Here is an 18,649-nt window from a genome sequence, read left to right as displayed (position 1 = left end):
GATTGAGGACGATTGGATCAAAGACAGCGGTTCATCGTTAGATTATGTACTGACAAATTTCTATAACTAAAGAGTTGAAGTTTCTGTTAAAAGCATTTTAATTGTTGTTTGACATGTAAAGAAATTTTTTATTACTGTTTGTTGCTCCGTTGGTTTGAAAACAACGTCTGGTGATTCGCAATAAAACTACCTTCGTTTAGTTCAGTTTCAAAACAGATTTGTCACTGGGATAATCCTTTGATCCTCAGTGAAGCTCGGCAGAAATCAAATATCTGCAGAAAAATAATCAAAGTCAACCTCCAGGTAAAATGCAACATCGCAGATGCTGTGTTCCTCCCCTCCCAACATACTGTAAAGACCGACTGAAAATACTATTACATTTTGCGTTATTACATTATGCGTTACTTCCTGGTATTACATTTTACGTCAAAAGTTATTACATTTTGCGTTAACAAAGTTATTACATTTTGCGTCAAAAGGTATTACATGTTGCGTTACTATTACATTTTGCGTCAAAAGGTATTACATTTTGCGTTACTATTACATTTTGTGTCAGTTATTACATTTTGTGGCGTAACACCTCCTCTTCAATCACATATTTCTCAAATGTTTGAGATAAAATAGTCGCCAAAGACTCGGTCGTCTGTGAAAACCCTTTCTCCATGGTTTGTTGCAAAGCTCTGAGCTGAGCGCTCGCCATGTCGTCATGACGGGAGTCAATTATGACTTCAGTCCCGTCTTTGTCAGTGCTGTGTTTTGGGCGCTTATGAGATTTCTCACCCGGTACTGGGTGCACCTCCACAAAAACTTCATTAGAAGTACCAGAAGGTGATTTAACCGACATTGTACAAACAAAGAAGACCCAGTTTTTTCAGGAAAATAATTCAAACAAACGTTCACGACCAAGGCAACAACGCACTGAGTTCACGCAGGCGCAATTCTATCTCACGTGGTCCCTCCGTGGGTGAAAGGTGGAATGCAAATCATACTTCAACTTACAGGTAAGTCTTGTTTGATTTTATAATTCTACCTTGTCACTGCAGTGAAAGATCACGCGAGACTTAAAAGAAATTGCATGAATAAAATTCTCAAGTGGACACATCTATAAATCCAACATATACGCATTGTGATATACATAACAACAACAACAATTTATTATGAAAACAGACAAATTACAATATTACATACCCACAATTAGCAAAGGCTATTCGAGGTGGGTAGCATTTACAGTTGTTTGCACGCTCAACAGAAAATTAACAGCACAAAAATAGAAATGATTCATTAAACAAAGAGAAAGAAAATTAAATAAGAAAATAAATGAATAAATAAAACACATAAATGACTAATTATCATTTAGAAAGTTAAATGTAAGCTAACTAAGTAGTGACTAAGATTGATACGAGTTACAGCGTTTATATCAACATACACCTCCTCAGTCTCCAGAACCTTTAAAAGCAATTCATGCAGTTTACGCTTGAAAAGTGTTTTACGTAACTTTCGTAGTTGAGGAGGAATTTTATTCCAAATTCTCGTTCCAAGGACAGCAGCTGTTGGTTGAGTCTTGAACATTAGACATGAAAATTACCCGACTAGTGTAGTGAGAATGGATCTGGTCAGAATGAGTGAACAGTTCAGGGATTTTTGGAGGAGCACAATGAAAAATATCATGCATTAGAGTAGCAATATGTTTAAAATAGAGCATGTTTAGAGGCAAAAGACCAGAACTGACAAACAGAGGGATGGCATGAGTTCTACTATCAGAAAAGTACATCAGACGAAGGGCTCGTTTTTGCAGCAGAAGAATTTTGTTTAGATGAGAAGCGGCAGCTTGTCCCTAGGCAGCTAATCCATAGGAGATGTAAGGTTCAATTAAGGAACGATAGACTCTTAAAAGGATACTTTTAGGCAGAAAATGCCTAAGCCTCGAGATAATCCCAACACCTTGACTTAGTGGAGGCGCGGTGGTGTAGTGGTTAGCGCGTCGGACTTTCGATCGGACGGTCGGAGGATCTGAGGGTCGTTGGTTCGAGGCCAGGTTTGGTCTCTTCATTGCTGTGTTGTTTCCTTAGACAAGAAACTTTGCTCCACATTGTCTCTCTTCACCCAGGTGTATAAATGGGTACCGGCGACATACTGCTGGGGGTAACCCTGCGATGGACTAGCATCCCATCCAGGGGGGAGTAGCAATACTCCTAGTTGCTTCATGCTACAGAAACCGGGCTAAGCTCCGGCCGTATGGGCCACTTAGGCTCTTGTGCGACTTTACCCTTGACTTATTTTTGATGAAATATAGTCTATGTGGTATCGTCAGGAGACGTTACTGTCAACCAGAATACCTAAATATTTCACATCAGTCAAAGTCACCACAAACAGTCCTTCTCAGGACTACACTCACCCGGATTATCCGACTGGTAACGCGAAGAAGCTGGCATTTTCAAATTGTTTTCTGTGAATTTGAAGAGGTCTTCCACACTCTGGATAATCACTTTCCTTTTTATAATTTCCATATCTGCTTTATGTTTCAAGTTTGCACCAGCACCATCTTGAGGACCTTTGGAATGTGAAGTAGTTGCGAATTGTTCTGTAACCAAAGTCCGAGTTTGAGAATGAAACATCTCCCATGCAGTGCTGACTCTTATACTGGGCAGAGCACCCATCAGTCCACTCGTGCATGACTTCAACATCATACTTAATTCCCTTCAGATAATCAGCTACCACTTCCCTTACTTGATGGACAGAGTGGAGGTCATGTCTATTTTCTAGCGAGATGACAAGTATGTGCTCGGTGATTATCACTGGACCTTCTATTGTGCTCTCAACAGTATCCGCGTCTTTTAGGACGTGCCTGTGTAAAATGGTGACATGTATGGAAGCTTGAGACTGGGAAAAGTATTGACTCTGCAACTGGTCTTGACTTGTGCAGCTATAATTCCTGGAGTAATTGTGAAAACAGCAGATGTCGTCTAGGGGGAGATGATCTATCGTGTCTTTCATCTGCTTGCTTTGCCAGCTTGCACAAAACTGGTGGGATGAGAACTCCAAAGCAGCATTTTAAAGGTGTCAAACATACCACCAGGAGGAGTTCCTTTTCTGACCAGTTGAAGCTTTGTTTTCTCTTTCCCTTCTTGCGTTTGTCCTACAGTTACATACTCGAATTTTTGCCAGCTTACTGTGGGAGCTTACAATACAATACAATACCCTTTATTTTACGTGGTAAGTGTTCTTAGCTAATCAGCTACTTTACAGACATACCACGAAAAAAAAATAAACTAAAAATGATAATAAAAAGAGAATGGCTTTAAAATGTATGTACAGTTAAAAAATTATTAAAACTAAGAGTGGATCACAAGATCATTACATAATGATATAACAACTGATTAATATGTATTTACATGAATTTGTGCAATTAGAATATAAAGTTTTAGAAATCCATCTTGAACATTAAGTTCTCAAATGTTCCAATATTGTTAGCGGCACGGAACTGATCCGGAAGAGCGTTCCAAATCTTAGATGGTGTGTATCTCCAGGATTTAAGTCCATAGGTGGCTGTATTCACTTTAGTAGCTCGAGGATGTGTTTCCCTCTAAGATTATAATTAGCTGATCATTCATGCAATAGCTCACCTACAGTATTGTGCAAAAGTAATGCAAACGAACTTCGACGATAATTAGCGAAATTTCGTTTGGAGCGATTTTTAAGACGATATTTCGCGAGTCCTATTGTTTGAGCGACAACGATATTTTGCGGCACTTTGCGATAGTACGAGCGAAATTTCGCGGCGCTCCACGATAGTTCGATCGAAATTTTGCCGCACTCTGGGATAGTTCAAGCGATTTTTTGACGATATTTCGTGAGACCTATTGTTTAAGCGACAACGATATTTCGTGGAACTTAGCGATATTTCGAGTGAATTTTCGTTTCTATCCAGTGACCTGTTTCGGCGCGTTTCTTCCTCCCGCGTATTTTTTTTTTTTAAAACACATCCGTTCATCGCTGTGAAATAAAAACATGCGTAAATTTTTCATATACTACACCAATTCTTTTTAATCAAACTTCAAACTCAATAAAACGAGCTAAACTGTGCAAGATTGCAGCTTTTTATTTTGCGGAATGTAACACAACCGCTTCTGAAATATCTTCGCTGCGCAAGTACACGTAAGTTTACGGCGCGCAAGATTATACTTGATTGAAGTTGAACCTTTCGAATGAAAATTTCCAAAAAAAGAATATCTACTTATTTAAAACGCACAACATTTACGGTAGAATCCGGGGAAACTTCAACTTGACCGTTCGCTTCCCTTTGAGCAGACTTTGAAAGCCAATGTTTACATTTTTGGCGCAGTGTTACAAATTTGCATAAATATTATCGAGCTCCAAAGGCAATGTCACGTTTTCTTCATTTTCTGTAAACTGTTTTCGTATTGTAACCATGTCTTTCTCTGACAGATGACTGGATTACTTGTTCATTAAAGCTAGTTTTAACAGTGAAGGAAGCAAAACTTAAAAAGGCGACTTTTTCGGCCGCTGTTTTACAAGCTGAGAATGGAAACACGCGCGATCGCTTTTAACTTCGCTAAACCAGAACGCTGCACATACTTAATGTTATCTTTCAAATCAAAACTTCGAAAAACAGCCTTTCCTTGATTAGAAACGCACAATACTTTCGGTTGTTATTTGATTTGTTATTTCGAGTTTTGTGGATCCAGGAGAGAGTCGCGAAGTTCGTTTATTATTTCTTTAGATTGTTTATTTGGCACGTGCCAATGAGCATCAATTTTTGGTGTCACTTACCTTGGCGTTACTTACATTTGGACGGCTTCGTTTTCACTGCACCAATATCACAGAGGTAGTGGGTTCGAATCCCGTCAAGCCTGAATTGTCAATTCTTTTTTTTCACTCTTTATTTTCACTACCGCTTAAGTAGTGTTCATAACCGTGATAGTCACTCACGTTACATCAGTCGAGGTTTAGCGTGCAAGTAATATGAACCCGTGAGACCGAACGTGCTGTCCTTTAAAAAAGCTTTATGCAAAAAGTTGTTTCCGAAAGTTTTGGACAATTGACGTTAACAATCTCAGCCATTGCAACCTTCTCAGGGAAGTCCTTTCATTTCATTAGCATTACACACTGCATATTATAAACACAAGTAGAAAAGAGTGTGGTCATGGAATTTACATTTGAAATTAAGGCACTACTTTCCGTCCACTGAATCGAATTGTCGACTCGTTGGTGAAACAACCACAATTGGCAGTTCGTTTTGTTCCAGTTTGCAGCGCATTCTGCTTTATCCTAATCATTATATTTCTAATACTTCTAGAAACTGAACATGGACTTATCTCAATCAGAGGTTATATTTTCATTTCGTTGGCATCATGTTTTAATAGAGGGGCAACGGTCAAGGAACATTGCAACTTAAAGCCACGATCGACTAAAGTGTTTTGTTTACATTTTGCGCGATTTTTAAATAAGCTTACGTACGCAAGCAAACGTGTCGGGCTTACATGTTTGTTTGACTTCAAGCAGGTAGGTGATCTTTCCGTTGTTGTTTTATTAAGTTTGTCATTCATTTGTTAGTAAACGTGTACAAGTCAAATTACGATAAGTTTGGTTTAGGCTTTGGGACTAACCTCTCAGCAGTGTGATCGGAAGCGATGTGAATACTACCTCGCTATCGCTCAGGTTCTTATTTACTGTAGTTGTTGCGCGAATTTTCGCAACAGCGATTTTTCGTTTGACCTTCCAAAATATCGTGCGATATTTCCACGAAATGTCACTCAAAATATCGTTTCAAGGTGAAACTTTTCGCTTGAAATTGCGCGAAATTTCGCTGGAAAGTTCGGGAGAACAAAGAACGAAATTCGTCGAATTTCGTTTGCATTACTTTTGCACAATACTGTATTCCTCTAGGGACTTCATACCCATAGATAGCTTTGTAAACACCAGTGGCCATTTTAACAATTCTTTGATTAAGTGGAGACAGCAGGTTTAGTTGTTTTAGCTACGTTTTGTACGTGGATTGACTTGTCGCAGGTCACAAAGCGGAGAGCTCGTTCATTGATTTTTTCAATTTTGGCACAACCTCTTTTGCCACAGTGGTGCCACGACTCTGAGCAGTAATTGAAATGCCGTGCAATGAAAGCTCAATATATATCTAGCCTCAATTCAAAAGGCAATATTTTCTTTAAACGATTGAGAACAGCAACCTGTTGACTAACTTTACGACAGATTTTACGAATGTCCCTCAAACTTAAGCTTATTATCAATAGTGACGCCAATGAGTTCCATTTCGTCTTGAATAGGGATAACGGTTTCTTCACAGGTCAGCGCAGGATTTCTCTTGACCTTTCCAAAAGTTATCACTTGATATTTTGAGTGATTTCTTTTCATTTGATTGAGTTCATACCACTCATGACTTTTTTCAGATCGGCATTTATGGCATGTTCGACCTTGTCGATATCATCCGCAGACTTAAACAATTGAGTGTCATCAGCATACATAAGTAGTGTGCATTAATCTATAGTATAAAAAGAGGTCATTCATGAAGATGTTAAAGAGGATGGGATCCAAAATTGATCCCTGTGGAACACCTTTCATTATAGTTTTCATAGAAGAGTGTTGTCCACTCAATCTAACACGTTGCTGTCTGTTGGTTAAATAATTTGTAATGAGATTGACAACTTTTGAATCTCCTCCGTAATCTTCAAGCTTTTTGACAATAAGATCATGGGGAAGGGTATCAAATGCTTTTGACAAGTCCATAGACACTAAACTAATAACTTTGTGACTATCTAATTCTTTCTTGAATTGTTCAGTTAGCCTGAGGATAGCTGTGTCGCACCCATGACGACCTCTATATGCAAAGACATTGTTATGATAAATATCTTCAAAGTGTGAAGCAAGTCTTGAGTGAATGAGTTTTTCAAAAAACTTGGATAAGGCCGGCAGGATTGTTATAGGGCTTGAGGGCTGACATCTTCTTCCTCCTTCAAAAGCTCGCGTTTGTCCTCGCCACAACTCTCACACTCTCTGTTTAAACACTCCCTTGAATTATAACTTTTTTCTTCTCTCTTAGTACACGGTGTTGTGCTGACAATGTCATCCAGGTGTTCTAAAACAGGAAATCTCTCCCTCTGGCCGATTTTAGTTAAGGCGTTTCTTCTAAATTACATGCAAGAGTGAAACAACATTCGCGTTTCAACATGCAGTCGACAGCAGCAGGTAATTTTGTCGTGACTCCTCGGATCAATGACAAAAAATGTGACCTGGAAAGCTAAAACGGACACTAACGCTTTACCGTTTAACGGAAAAATCCGTTTATAGCCGTTTAACGTCCATTTAAACGGATCGCACAAGCGTTTAAACGCTTTTCTTATCCGTTTACTAAACTCTCGCATCCGTTTAATGATTTTGGTAAAACGTTTTAATGCCTTTCTAGACCGTTTAAAAAAAAGGGCATCCGTTTAACGTTTTGGACAAACCGTTTGTTATCCGTTTAACGTTTTGGACAAACCGTTTGTTATCCGTTTAACGTTTTGGATAAAACGTTTGTTATCCGTTTAACGTTTTGGACAAAACGTTTCCTATCCTTTTAAAAGAATCTAGTATCCGTTCAACGTTTTAAGCAAACCGTTTGTTAAACGGTTAGTGTTTCCGCTTAAGGTAAATTGCACGCTCACAACTCTCAACCAATCGTTCAAATAACCAAGCTCGACTCGTCAGAGTAAACAAGGTAAACAAGCAGCCATATCGTAGCTGCAAACACAACTTATTAATGACCAATTTATGCTGGCAATAATTATTGTTGCATCTGCATTTTCGTGCTCAAGGCGCGGAAAGAAGTTTCAAGATTCTCTAATAGGGAATTTTACGGAAATGATAAAGATTTCCACGATATACCGGGAACTTCTCGGTTATATAAATTATTGTGAGCATCAGTCACTTTTGTTAATAGTAAACAATTTAAATTTTATTCACACGGCGTCTGCGGCAAGTTTACAGAAAGTCGTACGTCCGATTCTACAAGGCGAATAAAGATGGTTTAACCAGCAAAAAAGTATTCTGTTGAAGCCCGTGTGTTGAAGGCACAATTTGTGGAAACGATTTCCACGATGTGTCGGTTGCAGTTACTGCGAGTGTATTTGTCAGCTTTTTGGTATAAGACTTTCACAGGCTGGCGCGTGCTTTATTTACATGTCGCTCTTAACACGTTTGTAAAAACGTCATCTCCACACATAAAGATGACTGAACAAGCAAAATTCCCTTCTTTTGAGCGCACAGATTGTGAAAAAGCATCAAGGCATTTCTTGGCTGTAATTCTTTTTGCACGCGAGGTCTAGCGAGGGTTCGAGTTATCACCGAGTCGACTGTAGTCGACCTCTTTTTTTAGTCGTCTGAAGTGCTTAGAAGCATCTTCCAAAATTGACGAGGCCAGTTGAACTTCTTCTTGGTTTTCGGAACTGTTTACATAGCCAAGTCGTTGAAGTGACTGCCTTGTGTAGGGGCTAGTGATGAGAGAAGCAACGACAGCAACCTTTTTCCTTAGACTGCGTGGAAGACTTTTTTTGTGGCATCGATAGCTCGTTTACGTGCTGTTCGGCTCTCAAATGCTTCTCAAACATTAGGTGAAACAGGAATGCTTGTGGACAATGTCTTTTTTTTTCTCGTTTTCATGCTCTCTGATGTGCCTTATAAAGCCACCAATTCGGTTTTGGAACTTCGCTTCCGCCGCTTTGTTCATCATCGATACGTGGCCGCTTTCTCCTTCGTTGTTCTTTTCTCTCCTAAAATCTTATCCTTGTTCTTCAAGTAGAATCGTGCATTTCTCTCTTTTTTCTTTTGTTTTTTTCCTCTCAAGCAATTCACTCAGTCGTTCAGCTCCAGTTTTTCCCATGTTGAATATTCCAAGGCAAGGTAACAAATACACATGTATGCGAACTCGAGGTATAATATTTATTTTTCTCAGCTAAGAACCCACGCTTATGTATTGTTGCACCTCTACTAGTTCACTGGTGCACCGTTCAGTGCACTGGTGCACTTCAATTGGCATGTGGTGCACTTTCAAGATGGCTGTGTTGAATATTTCAAATTCTTTATTTCTTGTGTCGTAAAGGGAAGACCATGAAAAGCTTTTAAGAGGAAGGGAAACTCCGTTTAACATGCAATACGGAAATATATTTTCCCTTGGCTTTTCAACTAAACTGTGTGCTACGAGAAATGAATAGTGATTATGCGTCCGCCATATTGGGCAAAGGTAAGTCATCATGTACACATTAATAACTTTACAGAAACTCTTGCTGAAGCTGAACAGAGATGGAAAGAAAAGTTTTTCTCATGTGCAAGTCGAAATGAGAAAACAACTGATGAAATATTTGCTGAAAGATGTTTGGGGCAACAACTTTTCGAACTGGACAGTGTAAATGTTACGTTCAAGAGTTCGAAGGACATAATTTCGCAACTTTATTTCTTACTATTGCCATTTAGTGTTCCACAAATGTTGCTGATATGTCAAAAACAGTATAATAATTGTACTTTCCTCGCACTGTTATTCAAACTGTTGTGCACATTGTTATATTAAAGGTGAAAAGTATGTCTTAATTCAAACGACTCTTGTACTGTAACTGAACACCATACGCATAGCCAGTAAGCATCCTTCAGATTGACAGAAGCCTTAGTAGTTAGGGTGGTGAATATAGCCCTGGGCCAATCAGAGAGCAGTATTTGGGGTTGAACAGAGTCCTCGACCAACCAGATGGTTTTAGCAGTGGGTTTTAAAGATGGCGGACCCCCGTTGGGTGTGGTCGTTGTTTTTTTTGGGAGACACACCCCGTGACACATGAAACGGAGCCATTTTTGGTAATGCAATCACGCTTTTATTGAAAAAATAGGAAAAAAGGTTACATTTTTAATTCTTCAATTTCTTTGTAGTAAACATAAGGAAAAAAAGGTTACATTGCTGTTTGTTGCGAATGGTCGTGCACTAAACACCCTTGACCACCTTCGAAAATGTGACAGACACAGGTGGGACTTGGAGGTTCGTAGTTTTCTATAATGTTTTCAAAGTCCACCCCCGAGGAATAGCCGTAAGGGTATGAAATAAATGTGGCTGGATTTACAACACGTTTGTCGAAAACTAACCCATATTTTCTCGTGCGTGGGATCACACGTAGTTCCTTTGTTGTGGGGTGACGGGTGAAGAAGTAGGGGTTGATTACGTCAACTCTGTGCCCCTCTTCTTGAGGGTTGGTGATTTCTTGGATTACGTTTTCTTTTAGAATCGGATAATTTAGCTGAGCCGATCCTCTCATGGTGCTCAATGTGAAACCACGCACTTTGCATTCCTGTTTGCCACTCGCCGTCTCATAACCATAATTCTTCGGTCCTCCAGAGGAGAAATCGATTATGTAATCGTCTGCTTCTAGCTGGTTGGTCAGGTCTCCTAGGTAATCTCCGATGGCCAATTTGGGTTCTGAGGGGTGTTGACGGTAGATTACGTAGTCGGTGTCGAAGTACATGACTTGTGAACCGAGGGATTTTAAGTACGAGTAGAGTTTTAACCTCGCGTGACATGTGGTGAAGGATGCGACAAAGATGTTGGTTTTGCCGTTTTCCAATGATTCATCTTCGGACGATTTGAAGACTACTTCAGTCGATCTTCATTGCAAATACGCACCGAGGTGATGTTTACGAGGGGGTTGAGGATGAGACTGTAGAGCTCTTCAGGAGATGTCACGACCTGAGTTGACGCTTTGTTTAGGTTTTCAGCAAATTTACCTCAGAAGGAATTCAACATCAGTTTGGCTGTGGCTTTGCGGCCAGGGTTTTTAGTGATGAGGTCGGGATCGAGGTCAATGCCTTCGCGAACGGTGTAGTTGGCCACGTAAAGTCGTTTTTGTTGATCGGTTGTTGCCCAGGCTGGATAGCCGCTCGATTCTGTTTTTATTTTGAGCCACGTGTTGACATAGTCTTTGAAAAGACCAGCTCTTTGTTGACTGTCTGGAAAATGCCATATCTCGTGGATTTTGCGCACGATGTAGCCTTGAGATATGGCTTCCATCAGTTCGGGGGTGCACCATGTTCCCGTCAGTTGTCGTTCTTCTACACTGTGTTTACACACGAATGATCTTTTCAGAAGAGTCTTCCCCATTTCTGTCTCGACACAAGTACGGCATAGGGGGAAGGTGAGTTTACCCCCCTGTCGTAGCGGCAGGACGGGGTGGAAGAGTTCGTAGGGCGGGAGGATGGTGACTTTGGCGATGCCGAAATAGTCGCTGATGTTTGCGTTTTCGAGTCCTGCAGTGAGGATGGGTGGGTGGTCAGTGAGATAAACTTGGTACTTGTTTACCCACGGGTATAACGAAGTGACATCTTGGTAGTGAATTTTTTCACCTTCTTCGACATGGTGGTGTTGTTGTACTGCATTGGTTCTCCCCCCGAAGAAAGCATCTCTTGGGTTCAATGGGGTGGTGAATTGCTTGTTTTTTAGGAATGCTTGAATGGCTGGAACGTTTTGGGTTAGCTTTTTCCACCCACACTCCCACATGGTGACGAGATGGTAGCCAGCAACTTGAATCTTTTCTTCTTTCTTTTTGGTTGCCACGTAGGCATCATGAAAGGAGAGCTCAGGACGTTTTTTGCTGCACGAGTGACGGTTGTCGGGGAAACAGAAACGACAACCATGGAAGAAACACCCATTGAATTCATAGACCGTGTTGGTGGTGATGTCAAACCCGTCAACGAGATAGCCAGCGATACGGTATTCACCTCCATTGTATGCATGGCGTATTCGATCTGCGTTGGCTCCGACGGAGTGGGCACCTAATTCTTCATTTTTCCACGCCAACCATTGACAAGCTTGAAAGGACTGGAGAGTTTGACAACCTTTCCACCCACGGGGCGGTTCAATAGCGATGGTGTTGGGTTGTAGCCATTTCTTGCGCCAGTAGCGGTTGCAGGCCGAGGCGATGGTGATGCATTTTTCTATGGGGTCAAAGTCGGCTTGCTGTTTGAATTCGGCAATGAATGTGCGACATCCTGCTTTGAGAAGTTTCACATCTGAGGCACAGTAGGCTTTCATTTCTTCGACCAGATTGAAATGATAATTGTTGGCTACTTTGTTGGCATGCCAGCGTAAGAAGTCGTCACGTTTTTTGGGTGACATCCCTTTCGGATCGTAAAATGAAACGTCAGGCATGACACCTTCATAGGCTTGATTTTCTATCTTGTTGAAAAGATGGGGAAAGTAGCCCTTGTGGAGTTCGGTCATTCCAAAGGTGGTGGGAAAGGCTGACAGCGGGAATGGAAGAAAACAGAGGGAGTCTTTGAAGGTCAATCTGTCAGATTGGAACGAGAAGATTTTGACCCCAAGGACGACCTGTCTCTCGACTTCACGATGATTGTCATATCAATGTTTTAGCAAAAACATGCCATCGTAACCTTTGAGGTTGTGGAAAAAAATGATCACATTTCTGTCAACCCCTTCTGAGTCGACAGCTAAATCTTCCATTGCTCTGAAAAAGTCGGCAGTACAATCAGGCCCATACAGGAGGTGACATTCGTCTGATTCGTTCGTTTCATAGCCTAGTAGAATGGGGGTCTGGACACCATCACGGTCGGTGACCGACTCGTAATCTGCAAAAACCAACAGGGGAGGTTCGCGCTCAATTACTACATAGCCATCGTCGTTTTCTTCTTCCATTACCACGTGATGTTCTTCCACCTCGCTTGCTGGTATCTTTTTTGTCTTGGGAAAATCATCTTTGGGAACGATTTGGATGTGACACACATGTTCCTCAATATTGACATGTTTTTCACAGATACTGCATTCAGCCCACCCACATTTGTGTTTGCGTCCTTTGGGTCGACCGTTGGGTTTGTAGATGATGGTGTAGGTTTTGCAACACGATGGACAGACAGTTGATTTGCTTTTTCTTTACGTGGTTGGCGAGACGATGATCTCCGAAGAATTTGCGCTGACAGATGTCACAGCGAATGGTTGGCACAGGGAAGGAACCGTTGGGGGAGATTTCTTTTGCATATAGAAAATCTTCACACCCATCAGAGCTGTAACAACTTCGACATAGTTGCTTGTCACACGGGTGGTGTGGATAATCTTCCGTGTTGTAACCTTTATTGCAATGGTGGCAAAAGTAGTTACGATTGAGAAAAGCACCATAAGAAGTGCACCCATCGAAATGATCTCCATCTTGAATTAATAGAATGCGTTTTCTACACTCGACCGGACCGGCATTAATAACCATGTGAGGACGTCCCACTTTCAACACTTTGATTTGGTAATCGACCAAAAAATCTTGAAATTTGACGATGTCTTCCAATGAACACGGCCCTTCAGCCACACCCGCATCAGCGTGGAGTTGTTTGGCTAGGGTTTTCTGGATGGGTCGCCCTTCTCTCAACTGGCGGTAACTGACTTCGGGAAAGATTCCATCCTGCTCATCCACCCACGTTTTCATGGTTACGATGGCACGTGCACAACACAAATCATCTTTGTTTTTTACGGTGATACGGCTGCGTTTGGTGATTTCACGAACGGCTGCTTTTATTGGATCGTATTTGCATTTACCTCTACCGGCAGGTGGCATACGAATGGTGGTGACATCCATACTGAAATCCCCATCAGGGTCAAACGATTGGTTGGAATTGAGCTGCCTTGCCAACTGTTGCAGATAGGTGTTGAATCGGTCACTACTTTCCTCTGCTTCTTGAACAGTGAACTGGGCTGATTGAAAACAATGATTATTGGCAGCTGAAAAAGCATCAGATTGTAATGTAAAATGGATGCGATCGATGGGTGAGAGTGATTCATTGGCGATGGCATGGCGCAAGGCCCGGTGAATGGCGTCAGTTAATTCTCTACCAAGATCATCTCCTCTAACGGGATCACGCAATTGACGCGAAATAGCACGAAAATGATGTCGTTCGACAATGTTACGCCACCCTCTAGGCTGTTGAACTTGTAAATTGAAATGGAAGAGACCCTGTGCAGCTCCACCTTGCTGAATCGGTTGACCACCCGTTATATCGACGTCATGACACCATTCATCATCCTCACCCGACCACACACAGTCATCGTCACAAGCGGTCAAGAGATCATCGTCATCATCATCGTCGGACCAAACATATCCACCATCTTGCTGGGTCATGGTTGAGATGAGACTTTTTTGGTTTGACGGTCTGAATATATAGTATTTTTTCCCGCGCTTTTTAAAAAAATTAGAGGGGAGGGAATACCCCCCATCCCCCCACAAGTCAGACCCAGGCTTACTCAACCGTTTGTTCCTATATAAAGAGGGAAGGAATTCTGGTAACGACCAACTATAACATGGCTTCCACCAAGAAGAGAGTTGCAGAAGAAGTGAGTGAGGACGTGAAAAAAGTCAAACCGGAGTTTGCCTGGGACTTGCTACCCGAGAAAGTTCGACAAAATATTCTTGGTATTGACCGATCTACTAAAAAACGACCCAACGTGTTTAAGGATCCTGTCGATTTGACAATGTATGACGACAAGATTAATGCACTTCGAAATGGTGTGGATTCGTATTGGTTTTGGTTGCCAGATGAAATGCAAGAACGGATTTTGGATTGTAGGGCACGTGTGAAACATAAGGAACTTTTTTCAGTTGTACTTAGGGATTTGATGTCCTTTGGAGCCTGTTCGTGTTCAAATAACATCAATTGTAAGGAACACCATGCCAGAAGTGTGTTGATTAATTGGCGTTACAAGGTGAGCTTTGGAAATTTTAATAACATTTATTAAATTTTTTGGTTCTGAAATAAATTAATTTTCAAAAATTGTAGGTTCCTTTTGCTGATGAAAGACTATTACCTCGGACCCCATTGTGGAGAAAGCGTGGAACATTAACCATGAGTTTGCGGTGGTCGGAATTTGTTTCGAAAGAGAGATCGAGGGAGAGTGTGAGGGAGATGATGAAGTGTTGGTGGTCAGAAACATATTATCAGGGATGGAATGGTAAAACATGGGATTTGTGGACACCTTGCGGTAGACCAAATAGATTTCATACAGATTTTGTTTTAAATCATCTGGTAGCCGTTGCCAATGATCGTTATAACATTTTTTTTTAGGTACCTCCTCCCCAGATAGTCCGGATATTGAACAACTTTTGTCGGTGTTTTTTAGATTGAGAGAATGTTCAGAAACCAGAGGGACGTTCGTATTGCTATAAAGAAAATTGGTGGATTTGATAGACAATCTTATTCACAAAAGTGGTGGGAGGAAACTCTTGCGTTATCTGAGAGTAACAGCCACGAAGAAAGAGAGAAAATCATCTACCTCTTTAATCTGAGGAAAAAAATGGAAGAGCAATTTGGATTGACAGTGAATCGATGCTTGTGCTGTAAAAAGAAAAGACAAAAACTTTTTAGACCGCCAAAGAAATGTTGTAAGCCTAAATTTAATCTCACTTGTACTCCTTTAGCTGCAAGAGGTTGGTACGATCGAGAGGAGGATAGTTTTTTAGATGAAGGTTTAAAACGTGTATATTTAGATGGAAGTTAAAAATAAAATTTTTTGAAATTTTTGTTGTAGATTGATATTCAATGGTATCAGGAAGCTAAAGATAGTCGCATATCGTCAAGAGCGTTTGCAGGGACAGAATGTGTGGAGAGAAATAACGATAGATATGATGATTATGATTATTATTTTGATAGCGACTACGACAGCGATGATGATGAATTAGATCATATCTGGGTTGAATTATCAAATATTTGGACTGATATAACCAAATGTCTGTGTTGCGGAAATGTGGATTTTTAGACTTTTTTTTTTTTTTTTAGGTGAGGGAAATACTTTTGTATTTTTTACCAAATGGTGCTGATCGTCGTTTTTATGGAGGTCTTATTAGTGCTTTAAGACGAGGAAATCGTTTGAGAACAAAACAGATTGTGTGGTGTGGTCAAAGGAGAAGATCTCGTTTATTGTCTTGTTGGGATAGGGAATGTAGTTTTGATGGGGTGGTGTCTACTTCAGAATGGACGGTCGTATGTCCTTGTTGTTTAAGAGAGTCATTTATATGTTTTAACAATTTTTTATAGATCAGTGGTTTATATGCAGATGGAATTGATTTGGATCAGAAATTGAATTTTGCGAGAGTTTTTGCTGGAAAAGTGCGTGGATTTAATTTGATGCTTCGTTGGTTTTCAACAGCTGATTGGGCAACCGAGTGGTTTTAGTTAGAGGAGAGAGATAGGGTGGTTGAAATAGATGACATTTTAGAGTGTATGTTTGTCAATCCGAGATGTAGTTGCTGTAATTTATATTCATCTGGACGGTGTTTTTTATAAGGTTGAAGTCAGAGAGGATTATTGACTGTCCCTTGGTAGAATCACTAGCGGACGTGAAATGGCAGACGAATTACTTACGGAAGCGTATTATTGGAAGATTGTGGATGAAATCTGCGAACCAACTTATCAAACACGCATGCAAAGACGTTTTGACGACATTTTAGATTCGGATGCATATTTGATTGAAAACAGAAATAGTTTGTGGAGTTGTGGTAACGCATCGATTTTCTTTTAGACGTATTATCTGCAGAAGATAGGAATTAAAAAATCATCACCGGTGGATGAGGGACGGATGAGAGGAGCGAGAAAAGCATCTCACCAGTTTTACATGAAACTACCCAAAGGAGAAAAAACACAAAAATGGATTGATCTTGAAAAGGAATTTAAAGATATTTATCAGAAAAAACATCTAGACCTAATTACCAACGAATTAGTGGAGTAACGTAGTTTTTTTTTTTTAGACCCACTACCTCCAACATATAGGAACTTTAGAGCAAACCCAGGTGGATGAGGGGCGTGTGAGAGGAGGGGCAAAAGCATTTGACCATTTTTTAAAGACATTGCCAAGAGGATATAAAAAACGAAAATGGTTAGATCTTGAAAAGGAATTTATAGATATTAAGTATCAAAGCCACCTCGAGCAACTTGGCCAACAATTTTTGACGTTGGCGCCTATTTAAAATAGTGATTTTTTTATTTTGAAAGGTTTGGGAGATGAAACGATACTACGAGTTTGTCAGTTCTTCATCACTAGCTTATCCTATCATCCCCAAAACTCTTAGTTTGAGGGTGATGGGAGGTCATGAGTCATTTTGGAAAAGTTACGAGGCAATGTGGCATCAAGGTCAAGAATATGAAAATTTTCTGGAATTGCAGGCCGAATTAGGAGAAATGTACTTAAAAATAATGGAAAGTGTGCCGTGTTTTTGTCGAAGGTATCGTTATTATGTTCATTCTCAATTTGTAAAAAATTGAGGTTGTTTTGGACTTGTATTGTAGGTAGAGCATCACAAAGGATTTGGACTGTTGGACAATTCACGGAGAGTGGGCTGTAGACGTCAAATTGAAAAAATGTTCAATTATATTGTGGCGGAGACGACCGACTGTCGATCATATCATCGATATTTTATGTTAAGATGTGAATCAGGGAGAAGGCAAACTTTCAATCGGTCGTATTAAAGGGTTTTGTAAAGCTGCGAGTAAAGTGTATTTTTATATCAGAGACACATATGAACCTTATACACGATATGTAGCATTGTGTGAAGAGATGTCTAACATCAATCGTTTAATCGAACCTCTTTGTTGATTTTTAGGTGAAGGTCATCATTCTCTACGATAAAAAAAAAAGGACGACGAAAAAAACACCGATCGATCGCAAGATTGCTCGCGGCGGGGCTGATGCAATCGATAGACAAATTAGATTGATGAGTTTAGAACGGGGGAGTGAACGTTACCTGAAAATCCGCGATGAGGTGTTTGCTATATACAAAGATGTAATGGTAGAATGTGATTTTTGTAAATCTTTATTATCACGTTAAAAATAAAAAGCTGTTTTACAAATTGAGTTTTTGTTTGGCTGACATGATATGTTTTACAAGTTTCTCAGTCAATGTCTTTTTTCCTGGGAATGCCTTAATACTATCCACCATCTTTTTGTCTGCTACATGTTTATCCTTCAATGATTTGGCCTGACTGTAATTGATGTCGTGTTGTTTTGCCACTCGATCCAACCTGTTGATGCCGGGATCCCCACGTGCTAACCTTTTTTCGAGGTGGGTGCCTGGTCCAGCATATTGGTAGCCGGGTATGTGAAATTCAACCCCCGTCTTTGAAATCATCTTCTGAATGTCAAATCCTCCTCCATGTTGTTTATTGACGGCTCGTCGGCTTTTTGCCTTTGCTTTTCCTTTTTGAACGCCTCGGCCTGTCCGTTTCTTCCCATTCTTCTTGGATGTGGTGGCGCTGTTTCTTTTTCCCCTCGTACCAATCGGTCCACCCGCTTTCGGTTTTCGTTTTCGGCTCATCGTCGCCCGAAGAATCAAAGGTGGGAGATCCTTGGTGTTTACCACCCGTAAGGTAACTGGCTGCCCCTTTCAAGGCACCCTTTTTTAAGGCTTGTTTGAACCCTCCTTTCTTTTTGGGTGGTGTGGGAGGTGCCGGTCCGCCCGGTGGTGCCGACGCTGGTCTCTTGGGTCTTTTGATAGCTGGGACGGGGATTTTAGATGGAACCGTCGGTGTGGGGGGTAATTTACGTTTTGGAGGGCTGTTCGCATTCTTTTCCACCATCTTTAAAATTTTTTTCAAAGTGTTCTCAATGGGTGAATTCAACATA

General features: G+C 40.7%; 2 protein-coding genes across 3 annotated transcripts; one reads left to right on the top strand and one right to left on the bottom strand.

Moving 5' to 3' along the window:
- Positions 1-12,821: 12,821 nt before the first annotated feature.
- LOC146487971 (uncharacterized) lies at positions 12,822-14,159 on the bottom strand. The gene has a single exon (XM_085124925.1). The coding sequence runs from the start codon at positions 14,157-14,159 to the stop codon at positions 12,822-12,824; it is 1,338 nt and encodes a 445-aa protein (XP_084981051.1).
- A 179-nt stretch (positions 14,160-14,338) lies between these two features.
- LOC146487970 (uncharacterized) lies at positions 14,339-17,865 on the top strand. 2 transcript variants are annotated; one of them, XM_085124938.1, is made up of 2 exons: positions 14,339-14,740; positions 17,631-17,865. In XM_085124938.1, exons 1-2 carry the CDS (start codon positions 14,339-14,341, stop codon positions 17,853-17,855), a joined length of 627 nt encoding a protein of 208 aa, XP_084981064.1. In that variant the 3' UTR covers positions 17,856-17,865. The 2 variants fall into 2 exon arrangements, with proteins under 2 accessions (XP_084981064.1, XP_084981070.1); XM_085124944.1 differs by lacking the exon at positions 17,631-17,865 and adding an exon at positions 15,100-15,189.
- The last annotated feature ends 784 nt before the right edge of the window (positions 17,866-18,649 follow it).

This window comes from Pavona decussata, unplaced genomic scaffold (assembly GCF_977016875.1).
Source record: "Pavona decussata unplaced genomic scaffold, jaPavDecu1.1 SCAFFOLD_12, whole genome shotgun sequence".
Taxonomy (NCBI): domain Eukaryota; kingdom Metazoa; phylum Cnidaria; class Anthozoa; order Scleractinia; family Agariciidae; genus Pavona; species Pavona decussata.
Note: the sequence above shows the minus strand (reverse complement) of the source record. Positions and strands in the feature narration are given on the sequence as shown.